Source organism: Pan troglodytes, chromosome 3 (genome assembly GCF_028858775.2).
Source record: "Pan troglodytes isolate AG18354 chromosome 3, NHGRI_mPanTro3-v2.0_pri, whole genome shotgun sequence".
Lineage (NCBI taxonomy): Eukaryota > Metazoa > Chordata > Mammalia > Primates > Hominidae > Pan > Pan troglodytes.
In genome coordinates, this window is record NC_072401.2 from 174,611,532 (window position 1) to 174,634,266 (window position 22,735).

Genomic DNA, 22,735 nt, shown 5'->3' on the forward strand with positions numbered 1-22,735 from the left:
GTCACTTTGCACAGCCCAAGGAGGCAGAGTGGCAAATAGGTGGAAGAATCTCAAAGAAGAGATTCTTCTCTTCATTCCGACAGGTTTTTATGTGAGCCAACCACTGTGCTGAAGGAAAAGCTATTATTGGCATCTATGGGGACAGTCCACAAACTCCTCTGTGAATGTCAGTGTGTTCAGGAACAATCAAAGCCACTGGATCTGTGACAGGTGGCTGTAACAGCAGGGACATGTCAGAAGTGGAGAGCAGTCACCCCACGGCTAAACATACCAGCTGATTGTCACACAGCAGTGGTCTTCATGGGAACAACTTGGCCCATGAGAGTTTCCTTGGAGGGTCACCACGCCAGAGCGCTGCCCTGCAGACTGTGAGTGGGGCAGTCCTGGAAGTGCACACAGCCACCCTCGCCAATACAAGACAAGGTTAGAACCAACCCTTACCCCTAGTCTGTAAGAAACATCAGAGAATGCAAATCTGTATACTGCTGTATTTCACCTCTGACATAGTATCAGTAATTTTTTCATTTTAAAATTTCACCCTAATATCAAAATTAAAAGAACTAGAGAAGCAAGAGCAAACAAATTCAAAAGCTAGCAGAAGACAAGAAATAACTAAAATCAGAGCAGAACTGAAGGAGATAGAGACACCAAAAAAACCTTCAAAAGATCAATGAATCCAGGAGCTGGTTTTTTGAAAAGATCAACAAAATAGGTAGACTGCTAGCTGACTAATAAAGAAGAAAAGAGAGAAGAACTAAATAGATGCAATAAAAAAATGATAAAGGGGATATTACCACTGATCCCACAGAAATACAAACTACCATCAGTTAATACTATAAACACCTCTACCCAAATAAACTAGAAAATCTGGAAGAAATGGATAAATTCCTGGACACATATACCCTCCCAAGTCTAAACCAGGAAGAAGTCAAATCCCTGAATAGACCAATAACAAGGTCTGAAATTGAGGCAGTAATTAATAGCCTACCAACCAAAAAAAGTCCGGGACCAGACGGATTCACAGCCAAATTCTACCAGAGGTACAAAGAGGAGCTATTACCATTCCTTCTGAAACTATTCCAAAAAAATAGATAGAGAGGGAATCCTCCCTAACTCATTTTATGAGGCCAGCATCATCCTGATACCAAAACCTGGCAGAGACACAACAAAAAAAGAAAATTTCAGGCCAATATCCCTAATGAACATCAATGTGAAAATCCTCAATAAAATACTGGCAAACCAAATCCAGCAGCACATCAAAAAGCTTATCCACCATGATCAAGTTGGCTTCATACCTGGGATGCAAGGCTGCTCAACATACGCAAATCAATAAACATAATCCATCACACAAGCAGAACCAAAAACAAAAACCACATGATTATCTCAATAGATGCAGAAAAGGCCTTCGACAAAATTCAACACCCCTTCATTCTGAAAACTCTCAATAAACTAGGTATCGATGGAACGTATCTCAAAATAATGAGAGCTATTTATGACAAACCTACAGCAATATCGTACTAAATGGGCAAACACTGGAAGCATTCCCCTTGAAAACCAGCACAAGACAAGGATACCCTCTCTCACCACTCCAACATAGTATTGGAAGCTCTGGCTAGGGCAATCAGGCAAGAGAAAGAAATAGAGTATTCAAATAGGAAAAGAGGAAGTCAAATTGTCTCTGTTTGCAGATGACATGATTGTGTATTTAGAAAACCCCACCGTCTCAGCCCAAAATCTCCTTAAGCTGATAGGAAACTTTAGCAAAGCCTCAGGATACAAAATCTACGTGCAAAAATCACAAGCATTCCTATACACCAATAATAGAGAGCCAAATTATGAGTGAACGCCCATTCACAATTGTTACTAAGAGAATAAAATACCCAGGAATACAACTTACAGGGATGTGAAGGACCTCTTCAAGGAGAACTATAAGAACCATCCAAGAACATGGGAGACTTTAAATTTTTTTCTAGTTTCAGGATAGGAGCTAAAACTGAAGTCAAATCTCATAAAAGCCAAATTGTACAGGCTGCTTCCCAGGTCCTGAAAATGTTAACTTAAGAGTAAAAGGGATAGAGGTTAAATGGTAAAGGAGTAGAGCTGGGTCTATGAACCAAGGTCTGTCTGGTCGAGGTTCATGCTCCTCACCATAATGTTTCTTCTAGAGTGCTTGAGATAAACTGGAGCAGCCTGGGCATCTCTGGTAGGGCACCAGTTTAGCAGAGTACCAAGTAGAAATGGGCAGGCAGAGAGTTACGGAGGGTGTGCGTAGGACCTGTGGAGTTAGCCTTGGAAGACCCTGGATGCAGATCACAGTGTTGACCTTTACTCCTTGACTGTAGGGCCTTGAACAGGAAGTATCAGGATAAAAATAGCAGAGGTAAAACAGAAAGGTCAACCAACAAATAATTATTAAAATGGAGAAAGTCTAAAGAAAGTCTAAAGAAATTAACATTTCGAATGCAAGGAGCATTTGTAAAAAAAAAATCATAAAATATTTTTATTGATTTGCTACACTGTGCACGGAGGTGGGGCTCACATTTGACTATGAGCTTTCCATCTCAGCATCCCAGAGAAAATAGTATCAGTACAAAAACAGGGAAGGGAGGAAGAGGAAAGGGGAAGAGACTGAGATTGGTTTTAGATAAGGTTAAGTGACAGCCTGGGATAGCCTGGGACAGCCAGATCTGGGGAGATACCCACAGATTTTCCATCCAGAATTCTGACAGCACACAAAAACTTTTGACAGATTTTCTTTGGCAAATAAATGTTTACTTCTGAAAAAAGAAATGCTTACTGTGCCAGTCACTGTGCTAGGCCCTGGAAGTTTAAGTGATGAACAAGTCAAACACAAATCTCAACTCCTCTTAATAAATGGCCTTGACGGTAACGTACAGTCCACACCATGCAGCAGTAATCCACGTATTCCAATGCCAGAATATCATGAGGATGAGAAAAGGGTTAAATGAAAATAATAAAGCTCATTATGGAATGAAATCTGTATCTTATATAGTTCACTATTTGGAAATTGTTTTTTAATAGACTGTCATAATTGAGATTATGATGTAACAAAAGAGAAATATATGCCCTATATAGCATATAGCATTATTTTATATATAGCCATATATATTTGATATTAACAAATTATGTTTAATGACCCAATAGGCTAATCTACATACAAGTTACAAATGTTTTTGACTTTATGCATTTACCTAGGGTTTCTTAGCAAAGTGTAACGACCTTTGACAATTTCCTATGGTTATTATACTTCACAGGCACAAAGTTCTAAGTCTGAGGTCTGAGGGAGAATTGTGGTTGTGCCTCTGTAAGCTGTGAAACGACTTCTTTATATACTTCCCAAGATGCCTTTCTTCCTTCCTGTGCCATCTCCCTGGTGACTTCCAGCTCTGCTGATTCCATAGATCCTCTCAGACTCTTGAAAATGATGGAGGTTGGGAGAGGCATAGAGAAAGGGAGGAGGAGGAGGTGGAGGAGGAGGGCTTCAATGTAAAAGCCAGACCACCCCAAGTCGACTAATAAATGCTTCTTCATTGTTGACCATGGTGTCAGCTTTCCCATCTGAAATAGCTGAAATAAAAGAGCACAATGTCAGGCAAACGCAACTCGCCCTTGTTTACGTCAGAAAAAGATATCAGCTGAGGAAAAGCATTAACAAAACCAAAATGACTAGTTTGATATCTGAAAATAAAATCACCAACAAGGTTATAAAGTATGGTGGTGATGAATGGGAAATCTATACTCCCTCAAATTGACCTTTCTCTCCCGATGACTGTAAATCACTGTACTCTCTTAAAGCTGCCCAGCATACAAGAGCTTGTGGCACGATAACCTTGGACAACAACAGCAGCACCACTTCTCTCTCCTGCTCTTAAAACTGCAGGGTTCAGATGCTCTATTTGAAACCATCATTGAGTTCAGGGGCATGGTGGCCTATCATGGGTTTTCTCCCAAAAAGCAGGAAATGATAGATTTTCCCTCAAAACTCAGCCCTCATAAATGGCTAGGACTTTTGTGCAGAGGCAATTCTGAAAGCAATAACTTTCTCTAATTATTCCTTACAATATAACCTAAAGGGCAATAAGGCTGTCTAATACTTTTGCTCAAAACTAAAGATGATTCACATACTGCAGTTATATGTTTGCTTCTCTCCTGACTTGGTCACAGTTTAAAATATAATACCTCAGGACAGGCATAGTGGCTCATGCCTGTAATCCCAGTGCCTCAGGAGGCTGATGCAGGAGGATCACTTGAGAACAGGCTGGGCAACATAGGAAGGCCCCAGCTTTAAAAAAGTTTTTTTTTTAAAAGTTACCTGGGTGTGGTGGCATGTGCCTATAGTCCCAGCTACTTGAGAGGCTGAGAAGAGAGGATTACTTGAGCCCGGGAAATCAAGGCTGCAGTGAGCCATGATCAAGCCACTGCCCTCCAGCCTGGGTGACAATGTGAGACCCTGTATCAAAAATAAAACAAAACAACATAAAATATAACACCCTCTACTTAGAAGGAGCTTTTTATTTTAAAAATCAAGGCATCTTCCATAAATAATGTTTCATTATTCTCTATGATTGATATCCTCTCTAAAAGTCAATCATAAATTAATGTGACAATAATGATTCAATAAATCATTAAATACTATTAGTTCATTGCATGCTATAAAGATAAATGTCATCTCTAACCTCAAAGAAGTCTCAGGCTAGATAAATCCTGTTAATAAATATTTATCAAGTGCCTACTATGTGCCAGGCAGAAATGCACACAGCATGCTACATATCCTAAGCAAATAGCATTGGGCCTTGCCAGTTAGATCAAGCCGCCCCTTTGTGATGTAATGTCACCTCACCTTGGGGCATCCCCTGCACTGGGGATGAGTTTCTGGTAGACAACACTGGTAGAGCACTCACTCACCCTTCAATCCTCCTTTTTAAACCCTGGGCATTTCCTGCTTGTGTTAACCATGAGAAAAATAAGGCCAAGGGAAACCATTCTGTCAGCCAAGGACCCACGGAGAAGAAATGAGAAAATTGTGTGAGAAACACAAATTTATTCGCCACTCAACCCTCATCTACTGCCTTAATTCCTAACCCAATGGCATCAGAATTTTTAAACTATCTATATATTTTGTTAGTTTAACAAATAACGATAGAATCCCACATTACTTTTAAAAATTTTAAACAATATGGAGGTAAAGCATAGATTTTTTTCATATCAAACATAGACTCTAAAAAAGAAAGTAAAATAGCAAATTGCTGGCAGGTACAGTCTCTTGCCATTTGCAAGTATCATGAAAAAAATATGTGAGGTAAAGACAACATTATTTTCAAACTTGGTAATTTCCCACAAAACCTCGCAAAACTTTTTTTTTTTTGAGATGGAGTCTCACTTTACCTAGAAGGTAAAGTTGGCCACTGATACATGAAACAATATTTAAAAAACAGTATGGACTTGTTGCAGTAAACACATATGAACTCAAACCTAATTCCACTTCCCAACTAGGAATCATTTATTTATAGAATACAGAAAGTAATTTTCTTTTTTTTTTTTTTAAATGGAGTCCCACCCTGTCACCCAGGCTGGAGTGAAGTGGCGTGATCTCGGCTCACTGCAACCTCTGCCTCTGGGGTTCAAGTGATTCTCCTGCCTCAGCCTCCCAAGTAGCTGGGACTACAGGTGCACGCCACCATGCCCAGTTAATTTTTGTAATTTTAGTAGAGACAGGGTTTCACCATGTTGGCCAGGATGGTCTCAATCTCTTGACCTCATGATCTACCTGCCTCAGCCTCCCAAAGTGCTGGGATTACAGGCACAAGCCACCACACCTGGCCAACATTTTATTATTATTTTTTTTTTTTTAGAGACAGGGTCTCACTCTATTGCCCAGGCTGAAGTGCTGTGGTGCAATCTGTGCTCACTGCAACCTGGAACTCCCAAGCTCAAGCCATCCTCCATCTCAGCCTCCTAGGTAGCTGGGACTACAGGCACACGCTATCATGCCTGGCTAATTTTTGTATTTTTGGTAGAGACGGGGTCTCACTATGTTGCTAAGGCTGGTCTCAAACTCCAGGAGGCCTCAAGCAATCCTCCAGCCTCAACCTCCCAAAGTTGTGGGATTATAGGCATAAGCCACCATGTACAGCCTCAAAACTATTTTTTAAATTTAGTTTCTTCCAACTTATTTACTCTAAATATTTTTTCCTCAAAAGGACAGATGTTATATTCTTCCCAACATTAAGGAATTTTGCTTAATTTAAATTTTTCAAATATTCCATGGTGCTTTCCCAATATTCAGCTCAGTTATGACTTGTGATTCAATTATCTGATGCTTTCCATTGTGCAAAAGAGAGTTTGTAATTGAGTCATGTAGTCCCCAAGCTATGGGGACAATATTAAGCATTTCTTGAGCTATCACATGAGGACCAAGATTTTATGTTAGCTTTTGTTTATGCCTATTGGGATATTTTATAATGTAAATAGAATATCTGAATAGTGATCCCAGATAATTGCATAATAACAAGCTATCATGATTAATCATTACTTTCACTTTGTCATTCTTAATGAAATTAAAATGGGATTTATCTTCCACTTCCTATGGGATATTTTCCAGTTTGTTTTGGTTATTCACTCTCCTACCTGGAGACCTTGGCATTTCAGGCGGTTATTGAGCATTTATATAACTTTCTTTTTTCAAAGCACTTGAGAAACAAACTACATGGTGAGACCAGTTTGTGGACTAGAGAGAATTTTAATTGCATTTTTATCATTATCCCCATTAGAACTGACCATTTCCCTGTATTCACAATTCCACTAGAGCCTCATAAAGGAGAATGCTGGCTCAGACAAAGAAGGTCCCTGCTGCTACAAAATTAAGCTGCTGAAATTTAAGCAAACTCAAATATTTTAGCATGCCATAATCTCAATAACCAAAAGTGCAACTCTTGCAAAGACGAGTAGGGCTGGCCATTTAATAACTGTCTTCCAGGACCCCAATCCCACATCTAAGCCATGGGAGCACCTGGATGGTAGGGATTCATTTCATGGAATTAACTTCTTCCCATGAGATGTGTGAATGCACAGTACCACTGTGCTTGGGGCCTCTGCAATTTCATTCCCATTCCAATCCTCCATGTTTCTGATGGTTTATTAGTTCATGCCAAGAATTCCATTTCCAACTGCAATTCCAGCCCAAGTGTATCTCCATTTTAGTGCCAGTTGAGATACAGAAAGCAGTTCTAGTTGCTATTTTGTAAACTGAGAAATGGTCAAAAACAAAATGGCAGCTTTGTGGTGTATGGATGCTTCTGGGTGTTCTAATTCTGAAAACAGTTTCTAGAAATAAAATTTTGCAGATTACTTACAACTTGGACAGATATAATTTGCAATCTAAGACCCCTGTCATGGGCATTTAGAAACATGGGGATTTTATTTTCTGCCTGTTTGAAAGTCTGGGAAATAAAACAAGGTCTATTAATAATAATTGGAATAAATGCTATAGCACCTTTTAGTTCAACCACAGTTTGTTTGAATGCTTGCTGTGGATGTTCTTGTGAGGGAACCAAACTCTTGATAATCTCTTTGGGTGATGATTAGAAAATGCTGGTTGTGATTTTTAAAAAATATCAAATGGATTAATGATAATCATCTAGAAATAAGGTCGTACTTCATTTTATACCTAAGTTGTGATGACATGAGGCACCATTGGCTTGATTACCAGGAAGAACACCATTCAGATTGCTCCCCAACCATCTGTAGACATCCCCAAAAGCCTCCATCACATATGCTTGTGCACCCACTTGTCAGAAGCATACCCATGCTGCACCGCCCCGGATTTGCTTCTTTTGTTTCTGCTTTCACTTGCCTCTGTTTCCTGCCCATGAAGCTGTAGGTGAAGGCACACCTCCACCACCACTCACAGAAGCATCAACCACTAGCTCACAATGCTGAGTCTGGAGGAACCAAGACTTCAGTCATTAAAGTGCCAGAACTTCTCTGGGTCCTGAGTAGACTCAGTCAAGATGACTGTCTCCTACCTGTGGGCCATACATACTCACTTGGACACAAATGACCTGTGTTTCTGTGGTCTCTCTTCAACAGTTCCAGCTTCTGATTATCTCCACTTTTCCAGGGTTTCAAAAAATCAATCACGTAAAATTATTCCGGCATACTCTGACCCTCACACCCAGCCAAAACAAACAAGTACAGTCTTAAGGGATACATGAAAATTGGCAACCATACTTTCACTTTAGTCCTATTATCCTTTTTTTTTTTTTTTTTTACTTCCAAGGGTGGGGCATAACAGGCATTACAGCTTTCTCCTTGTTCTCTTGGATGACTTGCTTTGGGAGAAGCCAGCACCAAGTCATGAGGATACTCAAGCAGCCCTGTAGAATGGTCCATGTCACAGAAAGCAAGCCAAGTCCTCCTACTCAGCACTCATAGCAAGCACCAATTTGACAGACACTGAGTGAGCCACCTTGGAAAAAGATCTTCCAGCCCTGTCAAAGGCTTAAGATTACTGCCACCTCAGCCAAAATCTGACTGGAACTCATGAGAAATCTGATCCGGATTGTACAGCCTATTTTATTCCCAAGTTCCTGACCCACAGAAACTGTGAAGGATAAAAAATGTTTTTTATTGTTTTAAGCTGCTCAGGTGTGAGATAGGGTGTTATTTATCAATAGGTAATGAATACAGTTGTTTCTGCTTAATAGTCTTTCATCAGCAACATTCAGACTAATTTTATCTTCAGGGACATGATTACCTCAGGTGGCACATTTGAAGCTCAAAAATTAGGCAAGCTTGTACACCAAAGGACACTGTTCACAGAATGAAAATCCAGCTCACAGAATGAGAGAAAAAAATGCAAATCATACATCTGATAAGTGCTTAATATCCAGAATATAGAAAGAACTCCTACAACTTAGCAACAACAAACACACAACCTGATTGATATATGCAAGAATCTATTTCTGGAAGAGAAGAGAGAGCCCAGAAATGGATTCTTCAAATAGTCAGTTGATTTACATAAAGGTATAAAGGTATACATTGGAGAAAACATTATTTTTTCAACAATTGATGCTAGAACAATTAGATGTTCATATCCAGAGAAGTAAATAAACATCAATCTGTATCTTGCACCATATACAAAAATTAATACAAAATCAATCATAGACTTTAAATGTAAAGGATACAATTATAACATTTCTAGAATACAAAAACAAAGAAGAAAAATTTTTTGAGATTAAGCAAAAATTTCTTAGGTATGACACCATAGAAAAAAATTGACAAATTGAACTTCATTGAAATTAAAACCACCTATTTTTCAAAGGCACTGTTAAGAGAATAAAAAGACAAGGACTGAAAAGAGATATTTGCAAATCACATTTCTGGCCAAAGGTTTGTATCCATAATACATAAAGAATTCTCAAATTTTAATAATAAGTAAAACAGCCCAATTTTTAAAATGGGTAAATGATTTGAAAGACATTTTACCAAAGAAGATACTCAGGTGGCAAACAAGGACATGAAAAAATGATTAACATCCTTAGTCATTAGGAAAATATAAATTAAAACCACAATGAGATGCTACTGCATGCTTTTATAATGGCCAAAATTAAAAAGACTGACCACACCACATGTTGGAGTAACTGGAAATCTCATACAATGCTAATGGGAATGTAAAATGGTACAACCACTTTGGAAAACAATTCAGATTTTTTTAAAAGTTAGACACATACCTAGAGTACAACCTAGCCATTCCACTTCAAGATTTTTATCCAGGAGAAATGAAGGCAAATGTCCATAAAAGACTTGTACAAGACTGTTCATACAGCTTTATTTGTAATAGCCCCAAACTGGAAACAACCCAAGTGTTCATCAACAGGTAAATGGAGAAACAAATTGTAGTTTTTTCATGTGATAGAATACAATAAGAATGGGCTGGGCACGGTGGCTTATGCCTATAATCCCAGCACTTTGGGAGGCTGAGACAGGAGGATCACCTGAGGTCAGGAGTTCAAGACCTGCCTGACCAACATGGTGAAACCCCGTCTCTACTAAAAAAAATACGAAATTAGCCAGGCATGGTGGCATGCGCCTGTAATCCCAGCTACTTGGGAGGCTGAGGCAGGAGAATCACTTGATCCCAGGAGGTGGAGGTTGCAGTGAGCCAAGATCACACCATTGCACTCCAGCCTGGGCAAAAAGAGCAAAATTCCATCTCAAAAAAAAAAAAAAGAAAAAAAAAAGAATACTATAAGAATGAATACATGCAGCTGCAGCTACATGGATAAAGATCAAAATACTTATACTAAGTGAAAGAAGCCAGACAAAAAGAGCACATACTGTATGATTCTATTTATATAAAATTCTAAAAAATACAAATTAAACTATAGTGAAAAAAAGTACATCAGTGGTTGTCTGGGGACATAGAAATGCCACAGAAAGGAGATCGGGAAAGGGATTTCAAAGAGGCATAAAGAAACCTTTGCAGGTGATGGACATGTTCCTTATCTTGATAGTGTTGACGATTCCACTAATATAGTATATACATATGTCAACATATACCAAACTATTCACTTTAAATATGAGCAGTTTCTTGTATATCAACTATTCCTCGATAAAGCTGATTTTAAAATTAGGCTTACCAGCATTTTTTAAGAAACATTGTTAGCTCATTTGGGGTTTTTGTTTGTTTGTTTGTCTTATATCTAAAGGCTACATTAAATGCCATCATAAACACCACCATAGATATCCAAAATATTTGGGCAAAAATACAATAGAGATATAAAATCAAAGAGAAAGCTAACCCTTGTTCATGACAGCCCAAAGAAGATAACCACCTACAAACAGCTCACACAGCCTTGGGGAAGAAGGAAAAGGAAATTGCCTGTCAGAGAAGCTCCCTTTGTAGGACTAGATTAGCCTCCTCTCCTTATGCTGAAAGTTTCCCACTGACTTCAAAGAAGTGCTCAGATCAGAGAAAAGTAGAGCTAGGCTGAATAATTGTAGTGAGGTTGGGGCTGCCTTAAAGACAATCTCTTTTGAGCTGTACCCATGATGACATTATCATATTATCAATGATAAAAGGGCTGTGGGGTGGGACTACTGAGCCACAAAAGCACTCTTAAGCATCAAAGAGGAGACAAGAAATACATTCAAATAAAAGCAGAAATTTAAAATCATGGGATATGGATACACCTCCTTGCTGTAGGAGTGACTGTGACAAATTAGAAACTGTTTCTGTGTGGGACTGGCTTTACTAGTTATCACTAGTTTTGGGGAAAAAGCATGTGTGTGTGTGTGTGTGTGAAGAAAGAGGATTCACTATAACACAATCCACCATAATACAATAGCTTAATATTGACACAAGCACAATTTGTGAAGCGGGATCTTGCCAGGACACATGTAATAATCACACCTTGCACAAAGAAATAGAAACACTCTACTGAGGTAAGATGGCCCAAATAATACAAATACAGTTGACTCCCAAATAATACACTGAGAAACTGAACAGGGATTGAATAGTCTAGCAGTAAGATCTAAAATGTTGCTGGTAAAAATAATAATAATTAGTGGATAGATTTATGCAGTTTCACAAGCCAGCAGGAAAAATTGAACTATCTATTTTCCTCATGCGGTACACCAACAGTGATCAGTCAAGCTGGAAATATGTTCTTATAAACTGAGCTAGAAATGTCATTTAATGTTCCTGGTAAAATATCAATTCAAAGACCTGATGTGTATTAGAATTAAGGAAAGATTTAGTGTTGGATAGCACAAAGAAAACAAGACTAGAATTCTAAAGACCTCTAATGAAAGGCTGAATGTGTTGATAAATATTTGAGCAACACAGAAAAGAGAGATTAATACCAGTTTGGGTTGAATAGAGGAACATATGTGATACACAAAGAACCACAGACAGGTGACATAAAAATAGAGAATACTGTTAATATCTTGTACACAGAAGATGCTCCAAACAACAGTTTCTAAATACTGTTAACATCTTGTACATAGAAGATACTCCAAACAACAGTTTCTATTTCATTTATCATTCAAGAAGATGAAGGTCTGTAGATTTTTAAAATAGAAGAATCCTTCATTGGCTTTCTACAGCAAAAAGTAAATATATTCCTCAGCTCCAGTAGCCATCTTTATCAGTCTCTTACATGTCTCCCATACTGGGTACATCCCTAGCATATGAAAACCTCTTGGATCCAAACCCAAACCCTCAATGGGTTTGGGTCCTCTCAATTTCCCTTGTCCACACTAAACTTGGGGCCTAGATGAAAGCCAACTCAGATGTACAGAAACAGAAAGGCTTCACCTACTTATTTTCACACTGAGGTTAGCATTAAGCCCTAAACAGTTCATTCTGGCCATGCTGAGCCTCACCTCTAGCTACCAATTAGTCCTGCTGTTTCCTCAAATTCTGTGACTGCTTCCCTCTTTGCTTCACAGATAGAGGGCCAGCAGGATCCCACCTCTTAGAAAACAAAAATCAGTGGGATTGTGTGTTTATATTGTATCAGCTGTGTGTTATGGCAGACTTCTCTGCAGAGAACTGCTTGAAACTCCTCTGGAATAATTTCCACAAAAGCAAAACATTCTTTATGTATTGGCAATAACAAGACATGCCAGAATCTGCATAGATGGTCACTCAATGAATTAAAAAACATTCATAGAGCACATGTTATATGCAAATTATATACAACAGGAGTAGGATTGTCATTATTTAGCAAGTAAAAATACAGCATGCCTCACTAATTTGAATTTCAGATAAATGACAAATAATTTAGTACAAATATGTCCTATATAACATTAATAATACAAGTATTAATTATATTTACAAATTGTTATGGTTTGGCTGTGTCCCCACAAAAATCTCATCTTGATTTGTAGCTCCCAAAATTCCCACGTGTTGTGGGAGGGACCCAGCAGGAGATAATTGAATCATGGAAGAGGTTTCCTCCATACTGTTCCCATGGTAGTAATTAAGTCTCACGAGATCTGATGGTTTTATAAGGGGAAACCCCTTTCACTTGGCACTCTGATTGTCTCTTGCCGCCGCCATGTAAAACATGCCTTTCACCTTCCACCATGATTGTGAGGCCTCCCCAGCCACATGGAACTATGAGTCTATTAACCCCTTTTTCTTTATAAGTTACCCAGTCTTGGATATGTCTTTATCAGCAGTGTGAAATGGACTAATACACAAGTTATTTACTGTTATCTGAAATTCAATTTTAACAATGTGCCACATATTTTATCTGGCAAGTCTAACTGAAAGGAAAAAGAAAAGCGTTTTAAAGAGTGGGTAGGATCAGACAAATAGGAGAGGACATTGAGTCAGGAGAACCTGTACAAACAGACAAGTGCAGGGAGTAGTTGCATTTTTTCAGAGATGATGAACAGAGCAGTTTACATAAGCAGAGGTTGCATGTAGGGGAATAAAATTCAAGATAACCATTAGGGACCTATTTTGGAATGTCTGAAACAGTGGGCAATCTGTATCTAACAAAAAATTGGAGGTGGGGTGTTATCCAAGGGCCAGTTGTTTCTTTTTGGAGAATTATCCTGTTCAGCAATCCATTTTGGTTATGGAAAAGCAGCCAACATGGTTTGCCCAGGGTAAGCAAGGACAAACAATGAGAAAGATGAATTGCCAGGCACGAAAAGGGAGAAGAAATTGTAACATTCTGGTGCAGCCCCACAAAAGAGACGTAAGAGAGAGATTTTTGAGTTGGGCAGAACCATGGCAGGAAGCTAAAAGACAGAAGGAAGAAATTTTAGCCAGGGAGAAATTCCCTTTAGCAGCCAAGGGAAAAGAATCCAAGGGGTCAAATACTTCATCTTACATTATCATCTATGCTGTTTTGTTATCTAAGTCTCTGCTACTGCCTGAAAATCTTCAGTAAAAGTTATGCCCAGTTGATGCACCGAGAGACATTTGAGAGATGAGGGAAAATACCTGTGCACCCCACCCCATTCAAGTCTCTGCAGGACAGAAGGTAGACAGGAAGCTGGGGGCAAGATGCCAGGAGGAGAGAGGGATCACAAACAGAAAACTGAAGTGAAGGATGAATGTGTGAACACCCCTGGGAATCCACAGAAATCTTCAGGAGGACAGGGACATGCAATTTGAGGTAAAAGTATTTTTATTTAAACCTCAAAAAACAAGAATTCCAGCTAACACTTGGCTCTGTATATAAGGCAACCTCTAGAGATGCAACATCTGATAGTTCAAGAGTAAATGATTACATGTATAGATCTCCCAGCATTCATGCTTGACTCTTTCTTTCCCCTTGATAACTTTTTTTTTTTTTTGGACATCTTAGCAGGTCCACCAATGTCCATTCAATCTCAGAGAAAGATAGGACTACTCAGATTGATTTATTTTCTCTTTTACCATCTCTGGCACGAGCTGTTATTGGAATGTTTCCATTTCATGATTCTGCACATGTTTACACAGCCGTAAGTGTTCAAGTGAGAAACATTGCTTTGCTCCTACTCCACTATCTCTGTGTATGTGAATGTGTGGTATGCGTGCTCCTATATAAATACCCTAACGAACTCCAATGAGTATATGATTGTCCTGTTTCCTGCAGTGGGTCAATTTATTGTACAGTCTATAAAAGACCAATGAAACTCTCTTTTTGCAACTGTTTGCAATATTTCTCAGCTGTGGTACCAATGTTTTCCCCAAAACTAAGTACTGATTTATGATTCCAGTGACAAACTAACACAATGTTTTATTATTTCCAGAATAGTGACCTCAGAAAGATTTTATTTGGCCAGCCACCTGGTTAGTTGAGGAGTGAGGGCTATTCCTTGAATATAATAATTGACACTTTAGAAAGTTTCTCCTGATAGTAAATTCCAGAGAACAGGCATCTATAATCCAAAATGTCTAATGAGCCAATGGGGACATTAGAGAATGGTCAGGATGTTTTACTTATGTTTAAATGTTTATGTAACACTTATAGCTAGAGGGAAACTTGTTATTGCCATCTTTGCAATTATTATGTTGTTTCTGTTTTACCATCTCTTGTAAAACTACAGAAAAGGAATCCATGATTTGACATGATCCTTGGAATATGTCCATGATCCAACTGCTTGCTTTGGAGTGGTTTTTTTTGAGGGGGGCTTTTTTGGTTTGATTTTTCTTTTTGCTGTTGTTGTTGCTGTTCTGTTTTTCTTTGAGACAGAGTTTTGCTTTTTTTGCCCAGGCTGGAGTGCAGTGGTGTGATCTCGGCTCACTGCAACCTCCACCTCTCGGGTTCAAGTGATTCTCCTGCCTCAGCCTCCCAAGTAGCTGGGATTACAGGCACCTGCCACCAGCCTGGCTAATTTTTTTGTGTGTATTTTTACATAAAAATAGAGATGGGGTTTCACCATGTTGGCCAGGCCTGGTCTCAAACACCTGATCTTAGGTGATCCACCTGCCTCAGCCTCCCAAAGTGCTGGGATTACAGCATGAGCCACGGCACCTGGCCATTTTGGAGTGTTTGGGAAATCAACACACCTAGTGTGTTTCAACTTGAAAAGGACACGATGATGCAGAGCTACCTGGTTAGTTCCCTAGTTAAGTATACTAAAGCCTACTTGACCCTTGGTGACAGCTTTCCAACATGCTGACTTCTGCCTCTTTTACTTATTGATATTGCCTATTCTGGTTAGCATTTATCATGATCCTCTGAGCCATTTCCCATTGACTGCACCGGAATTAGTTAGTTCCTCTATGAGTTTTGCAATAATTGTCATATCTATTTCAAAAACCCAAAGCAACAATTTACCATTTAGCAACAGCACTTGTTTTTAATTGTTCCCATTTCAGTGCTTTTATCAATAGATACATACGCACACTATGAATTTGTTCACATTCATTTCATCATATGGTCTTTCATTAATTCAATGATTAGCATGCCCAGATGAGCACACACATGTTTCGGGAACCACACAAGATGCTAGGTCTTTTAAGGCAAAAATAGATCTATCCCTAACTTCATGGCACTTACGGTCTGAAAGTGCTTACTTATCCAAGTCAAAACAGAGTCCTGAGGGACAGATCTTTTCTGCAAGCTACCAGAATTTTAAAGGTATATTTTTTCTTAAGAAAGTCACTTTCTCATTATTACTGGGTCATTTGCTTCTGCTTTTTGCTATTCCCCAACTGTATTCATTTTCACTTATCACAGAGGTGTAAATTGATGAAAATTAAGTATTTCCACTTTATTTAATATTGCAGTTTAGGGGAAAAGATGGTAACCACAGCCTAAAATCAATTTTGAATATAAAGTTTCAATATTATCACTAATTTTTTTTTTATTCTAATCCTCATTAAAAAATTTGGCCTGGCGGGGTGCGCTGGCTCACAGCTGTAATCCCAGCACTTTGGGAGGCCAAGGCAGGTGGATCATGAGATCAGGAGATCAAGACCATCCTGGCTAACACAGTGAAACCCCATCTCTACTAAAAATACAAAAAATTAGCCAGGCATGGTAGCACACGCCTATAGTCCCAGCTACGTGGGAGGCTGAGGCAGGAGAATCACTTAAAGCCGGGAGGCAGAGGTTGCAGTCAGCCAAGATCGCACCACTGCACTCCAGCCTGGGCAACAGAGTGAGACTCTGTCTCAAAAAAAAAAAAAAAAAAAAAAAAGAAAGAAAGAAAGAAAAGAAAAAGAAAAAAGAAAGAAAGAAAAGAAAAGAAAATGTGGCCTGAGGACAAGTAAAATAGAATGCATTTCATACAGAATGTTTGTCAAAATGAAATGAAAATAGTAAGATGATATTACAGACTCACGCTGAGGTTTTATGTATGTAGTACAGTGCCATCCCACAGCAGGACTCTCAAGACATCATCTGTTTCCTTTCTGGTCCCCAAATGAATCAGGCAATTCCGAATTGGTGGCAAGGGCTAGAATATTACAAAACCATGTTGACTGTGATCATCTGTCTGCTAAGGCAAACTGGAGTCCAAGGAGTAGAAAGTGTTATGGGCCAGGCAATGCTGATGGGATGGTAGGGTGCACAGCAATGGCAAGTAATGATCTCAGGGAACAATTCTCACACTCTCAAGGTCATTAGCCTATCTTCCTATCTATGCACCCAGGCACCTTAGAAAGAAAGGAACACAGAGGGAACTGAGAAATCAGAGCTTTCTTTGTGACTCTGTCTCTTTTCTGCATCTTACTGGGTTAACAGAGCCCTTCTTGGTGCCCACCGTCCATCAAAAGCACCCAAGGAGTGCACAGAGAATGAAGAGCAGAGACAAGGTCAGACAGGAGAGGCCCGCTGGGAGACACTGAACACACGGAGTGGATGGAGCGGAGTAAGAAAATGTAGTCTCATTAGGAATGAGGTACCAATGATGGTGTCTCCAAATCCAGCAGACCTCTAGGCATAGTTCCAGGCCTGAATTAGGATTTTGTAGTCATTTTCAAGATAAAGCACTTTTCCTAAATATCACTAGCTTTTACTTTAGTCACCTATGTCTGGTTCTCATTAAAGTTCCTGGCCATTGCAGTCATTTTATCTTCTAAGTGCAAGTGAGAAACAGGAGTGGGTCAATGCTCACACCAACTGGGCACTTGAAAGAATTTGAACAGGACACAAGAAGTAGAGACTAAGGGACACCAGCCTATGAAAATGTACTGCAGCACATTTAAGCTGGAGTCATCAAAACTGGTATCTTCTTCACAAATGCAGCTGTTCTCTCTACTGTTTGGCACCATAGAGCTTAAAGGCACATCAGAGAGCATCTCATCTCAGCTAATGCCTTTCCTAAAGGCCACAGAACAGTTCCATTAATGTGTGGCCAGCCCAACACGCAGGCTCTCCAATTTCCAATCCTGCACCCTTTTTACTGCTAATAATAGCTCTACTATTTGTGGTACCTATTACGTGCCAAAGACTTATTCTAAGTGCTTTACGGGTGTTGCCTTACTTAATCCTACAGCCACCCCCGTGATGCAGGTATGTACTACTGTTGCCATTTTCAGATGAGGAATCTGATATCCTGCATGGATGAGTAACTTGCTCAATTCCAAAGCTGACAAAAGGGCTGAGCTTCCTACACTGAAACCAAACACTCTCCTACACCTAAGATCCATGCTTATTCCCCACCACCAACCTTCTGCTTCCTTCACCCCAGGGACACATCTGTGGAAAAGACTGGCTACTTGGTGCTTCCTTTAGCCCCACTTCATCATGCAGTAAAGTACTAATTTCTGACTGATATCTGTGTTGCACACATAGAACATCAGAACACACAGTTTTAAATGTACAAATGCTCGGTGATGTCTCTAAAGTTGGGGGAAAAGAATAATAGCTTGTTTGTCTTCATTCTTTCCAAGATTCTTGTTTCTGGAAATGCTTTAAGCAATTTAATGCCTGAGAGGAATTTCATTCTCTCCAGTTTCAACACCTTTAGTTGTATGTAAAAAATAAAAAATGTATAATCATGAAATAACAGAGGGAATGAGAAAGCTGATGTAATAGTGAGCTGAATCTTTACTGGCTCTGATAAATTAACTACCAAATTGGCAATTGAACCCCATGCCAGAAGTAGAAATGTGTGCGAAGCCACAGGCTAATTATATCATACCCCTTGCTGTTACTAAAACTCTCATTGTTCATAAACCACCAACCAGGGCTGCCTGAGGTTGCCGCTATCTTTTCCTTTCCTTTTTTCAATTTCTGGTGCAACGAAAAACACCTTTTGAATGAATAAACCAATAAATGACTTTTTTTTTTTCCCTGCTGCACAGAACCTGAAGCGGGTAGCTGAGACCTGGATGGATGAATTTGCCGAGTACATTTACCAGCGGCGGCCGGAGTACAGGCATCTCTCCACGGGGGACATCTCTGCCCAGAAGGAGCTGCGCAAGCAGCTCAAGTGCAAGGACTTCAAATGGTTCATGGCTGCTGTGGCCTGGGACGTGCCTAAATACTACCCTCCAGTGGAGCCCCCGCCTGCTGCCTGGGGGGAGGTGAGGAAAGGTTGCCTGAAACCTGCGCCTACCTACGAGACTGTGTGCCTCCCCCATAGCCTCAGGTGGTGGGAGGGACTGCTAAAACCTTCACTTCTACCCTGCAGCCAAGTAGCATTCATTCAAATCATCTCAAATACATGAATGTTCAACCTCTTTTTAGCAATTACTAGATTTAGCTTCAGAGTTGATAGCCTAACCCAGAATTAGTGACCACTGTTGATTCCCCAGATGATATTTTTTTTTTTTTTTTTTTTGAGATGGAGTCTCGCTCTGTCTTCCAGGCTGGAATGCAATGGCGTGATCTCGGCTCACTGCAACCTCCACTTCCCAGGTTCAAACGATTCTCCTACCCCAGCCTCCTGAGTAGCTGGAATTATAGGTGCACACCACGACACTCAGCTAATTTTTGTATTTTTAGTAGAGACGGGGTTTTGCCATTTTGGCCAGGCTAGTCTCAAACTCCTGACCTCAGGTGATCCTCCTGCCTTGGCCTCCCAAAGTGTTGGGATTACAGGCATGAGCCACTATGCCTGGCCATAAATTTTTAAAATACACCTAGAAAATATTTTTATTTGAGATTAGGGAAATCACCATCGGCGTTTGTAGAGAATTGATATATCTGTCATATAAGTGCGTAAATATGGGCACCTGATATATGTGATAAAAACCCTCTGTCCTGGTGCACAGCCTTGCTGCTATTGGTATATGCAAGTACAAGGCAATGAGGGGCCTGGCTATTTTCCCCTCCAGGCTATGCTATGCAGAATCATGAAGAAATGCATTTCCATAATATACAGAACTGTGACACAGGCAGCCACCTTGATTCTTTAAATAAGCACCAACCTTTCCACCTCTGAACACTTCTATTCAGTGGAAATAGAATGGAAAAAGCTGAATAGCCCCAGGTCCCAAATTTAAAATATCTATCTTTTGGCATAGAAAAGACTATTGCACTGGGTTCGGTTCCATTCAATACTGTTGCTATAGCCTTTCTCCGTAGAATAGAGTGTGCTAAAGCAGGACTAAAATTGGATAGGGTGGATTTATCCTAGCAATTCAACCTGCTCTTAACAGAGGATATCGGGGGAAATGCATGAAGGCTAGATGTTCACACCGTCCCACTTCTCCAGCCTTTCAGAAATCAAGAGTTGATTGTCTCGCATTGTGCAGGAGTATCATCAGTGTCCTTGGTTTTGTAGTCTCTGAAAGAAGATGCCATTGCCTAGATAGTGTCTGTGGCTGCAGAGCTCTGAGAAAAGGCTACCCCAGGGCATGGTAGGAGAGGCCAGAGGACCCAGGCAGTGTTCCTGGGTGAGCTGTTCCAGATCCCTGTAGAAGACGTGTTCAGCAAGTCACAGGTGCACTGCTTGCTGTGTTCAGAGGGTCACTCTTCATACCTGGGACACCCAGGATGAAGGAAAGAGTCAATCCTGCCACTACACCCTCCATCTCCTCATGGTTTTTGCATGTGTATGTCATCCTGACATTGTCTGCTTAATTCAAGTTAGTAATTTGGTCTCATCCTTTGCATCTTAAACATTTTATTAAAACATCCCTAGAATATTAGTAATATTAGCCTGCTTATATTAATTTAACTGTCTACCACAGACTCAATTCACAGCAGTGGAAATTTGAAAAGAATTTTCTTAATCCTAACGTGTTGGAAGGCATGGGAAGTGAGTTCCTTCTACAGTTTTTTTTTTGTTTGTTTGTTTGTTTTTTATATATAAGGTTCTGTTTGTCATCTTTCTATGATGATTCAAATGCTGTCCTGCCTAGTGACTAAGAAATACACTTGAAGAGCCCACAGTATCATTGTGTGATTCACTACAGGGCTAAAATCTCATCAATCTTTTTTCTGCCTTATGTGGAAATGTGAATTTTTCTTCCTACCAGTTACTATGTTCTGCAAACTGCAACTGGTCACATTTTTCCCACAGTACCTGATTAAACCATAACCTGAATTTATACAGCACCTTTTCTAAATAGACTCAAATCATCCACTCAGTTTCTAGGAAAGGTACAACCTTCCAGGAATAATCAAAATCAGAACCATCTTAAGCCCAAGTAGGCGATGCCAGGGTGTTTATATCTATTACCCTAGATTGCCTCATACTTTTACAACACTTGCCTTATCCCTGGAGACATTTGCATTCATTATTTCTGGCTTAAACAATCAGACGTTGAGAAGATCAGATTTTTTATTTTTCCCAAGACAAGGATTTGCTCTGTCACACAGGCTGGAGTGCAGTGGCATGATCATGGCTCACTGCAGCCTCAAACTCTTGGACTCAAGTGATCCTCCCACCTCAGCCTTCTGAGTAGCCCAGACTACACATTCACACCACCAGTCCCAGCTAATTTTTTAAATTTTTTGTAGAGACAAGGTCTCAATATGTTGCCCGTGCTGATCTTGAACTCCTGGCCTCAATTATTCGTCTCGCCTCAGCCTCCCCAAGTGCTGGAATCGCAAGCATGAGCCACCACACCCGGCAACAGATTTTTTTTTTTCTTTTTTAACACAATGGCGAATTTCTTTCCCCAAAGCCTCAGAACAGTAAACAAATAAAGGTCATATTTAGGTTTAGGAAAGAAGAAAATGGGGACATAGTTTATGGGCCAGTTGCATTCAGTTGTATTTGTTCGGTGAAGATGTGATGCATAGCAAGAATGAAGACATAGAGGATGGGAGGAAGGCAAGAAGAAAGGAAATCAATAAAAGACAAGGGTTTGCACTGTTAAATACTAGTTTTTAAAAGTATCTAATTCTCAGGCAGAGTAGATCTCTGACAGTATAAGTGAAACATGTACATTTAATGCAGGAGGCGAGTGAAGGATTTGAAACGCAGCTTAATCAAAATGAAATAATGAAAAAAGATTATTTTCTAACTCTAGGTGGGTAATAATATTTTTAAGAGTGGCTAGGCTGGGCATGGTGGCTCACGCCTGTAATCCCAGCACTTTGGGAGGCAGAGGTGGGTGGATCACCTGAGGTCAGGAGTTCGAGACCAGCCTAGCCAACATGGTGAAACCCTATCTCTACTAAAAATACAAAAATTAGCTGGGCATGGTGGCATGTGCCTGTAATCCCAGCTACTCAGGAGGCTGAGGTAGGAGAATCGCTTGAACCCGGGAGGTGCCACTGCACTCCAGCCTGGGTGACAGAGTGAGACTGTCTCAAAATAAAAAGAAAAAAAAAAAGGATAAAAAAGTATTAAAAGTGCAGAATATATGTGTTGAGCAACTTAATCTCTGACAAAAAAAAAGACTTTCAAAATGTTGACACATGCAATTTCTTTTGCCTTTCAGAGGATTTCTTAAAATAAGCTTTTTATTTTGGAATAATTTTAAATTTACAGAAATATTGCAAAGATAGTGCAGGAAGTTCACATATACCCTTCACCCAGCTTCTTCTAATGTTAACATTTTATATTTACTTTCACTCGCGTCCCTGTGAAGAGACCACCAAACAGGCTTTGTGTGAGCAACAAGGCTGTTTCTTTCACCTGAGTGCAAGTGGGCTGAGTCCGAAAAGAAGGGAGATAGGGGTGGGGCCGTTTTATAGGATTTGGGTAGGTAAAGGAAAATTACAGTCAAAGGGGGGGTTGTTCTCTGGCTGGCGCAGGTGGGGGTCACAAGGTGCTCAGTGGGGGAGCTTTTGAGCCAGGATGAGCCAGGAAAATGAATTTCACAAGGTAATGTCATCAGTTAAGGCAGGAACAGGCC

The 22,735-nt window shown here is 39.9% G+C and overlaps 1 protein-coding gene across 4 annotated transcripts in view; it reads left to right on the plus strand.

Annotated features, from left to right (window-relative positions):
- Positions 1-22,735, plus strand: part of GALNTL6 (polypeptide N-acetylgalactosaminyltransferase like 6) — a 1,233,774-nt gene that overhangs the window by 1,124,836 nt on the left and 86,203 nt on the right. For all 4 annotated transcript variants that reach the window (XM_001155128.8, XM_009448577.5, XM_016952513.4 and 1 more), the window contains one exon: positions 18,785-19,006. In XM_001155128.8, coding sequence (XP_001155128.1) covers positions 18,785-19,006 — 222 coding nt within the window. The remainder of the gene's footprint in view (positions 1-18,784; positions 19,007-22,735) is intronic.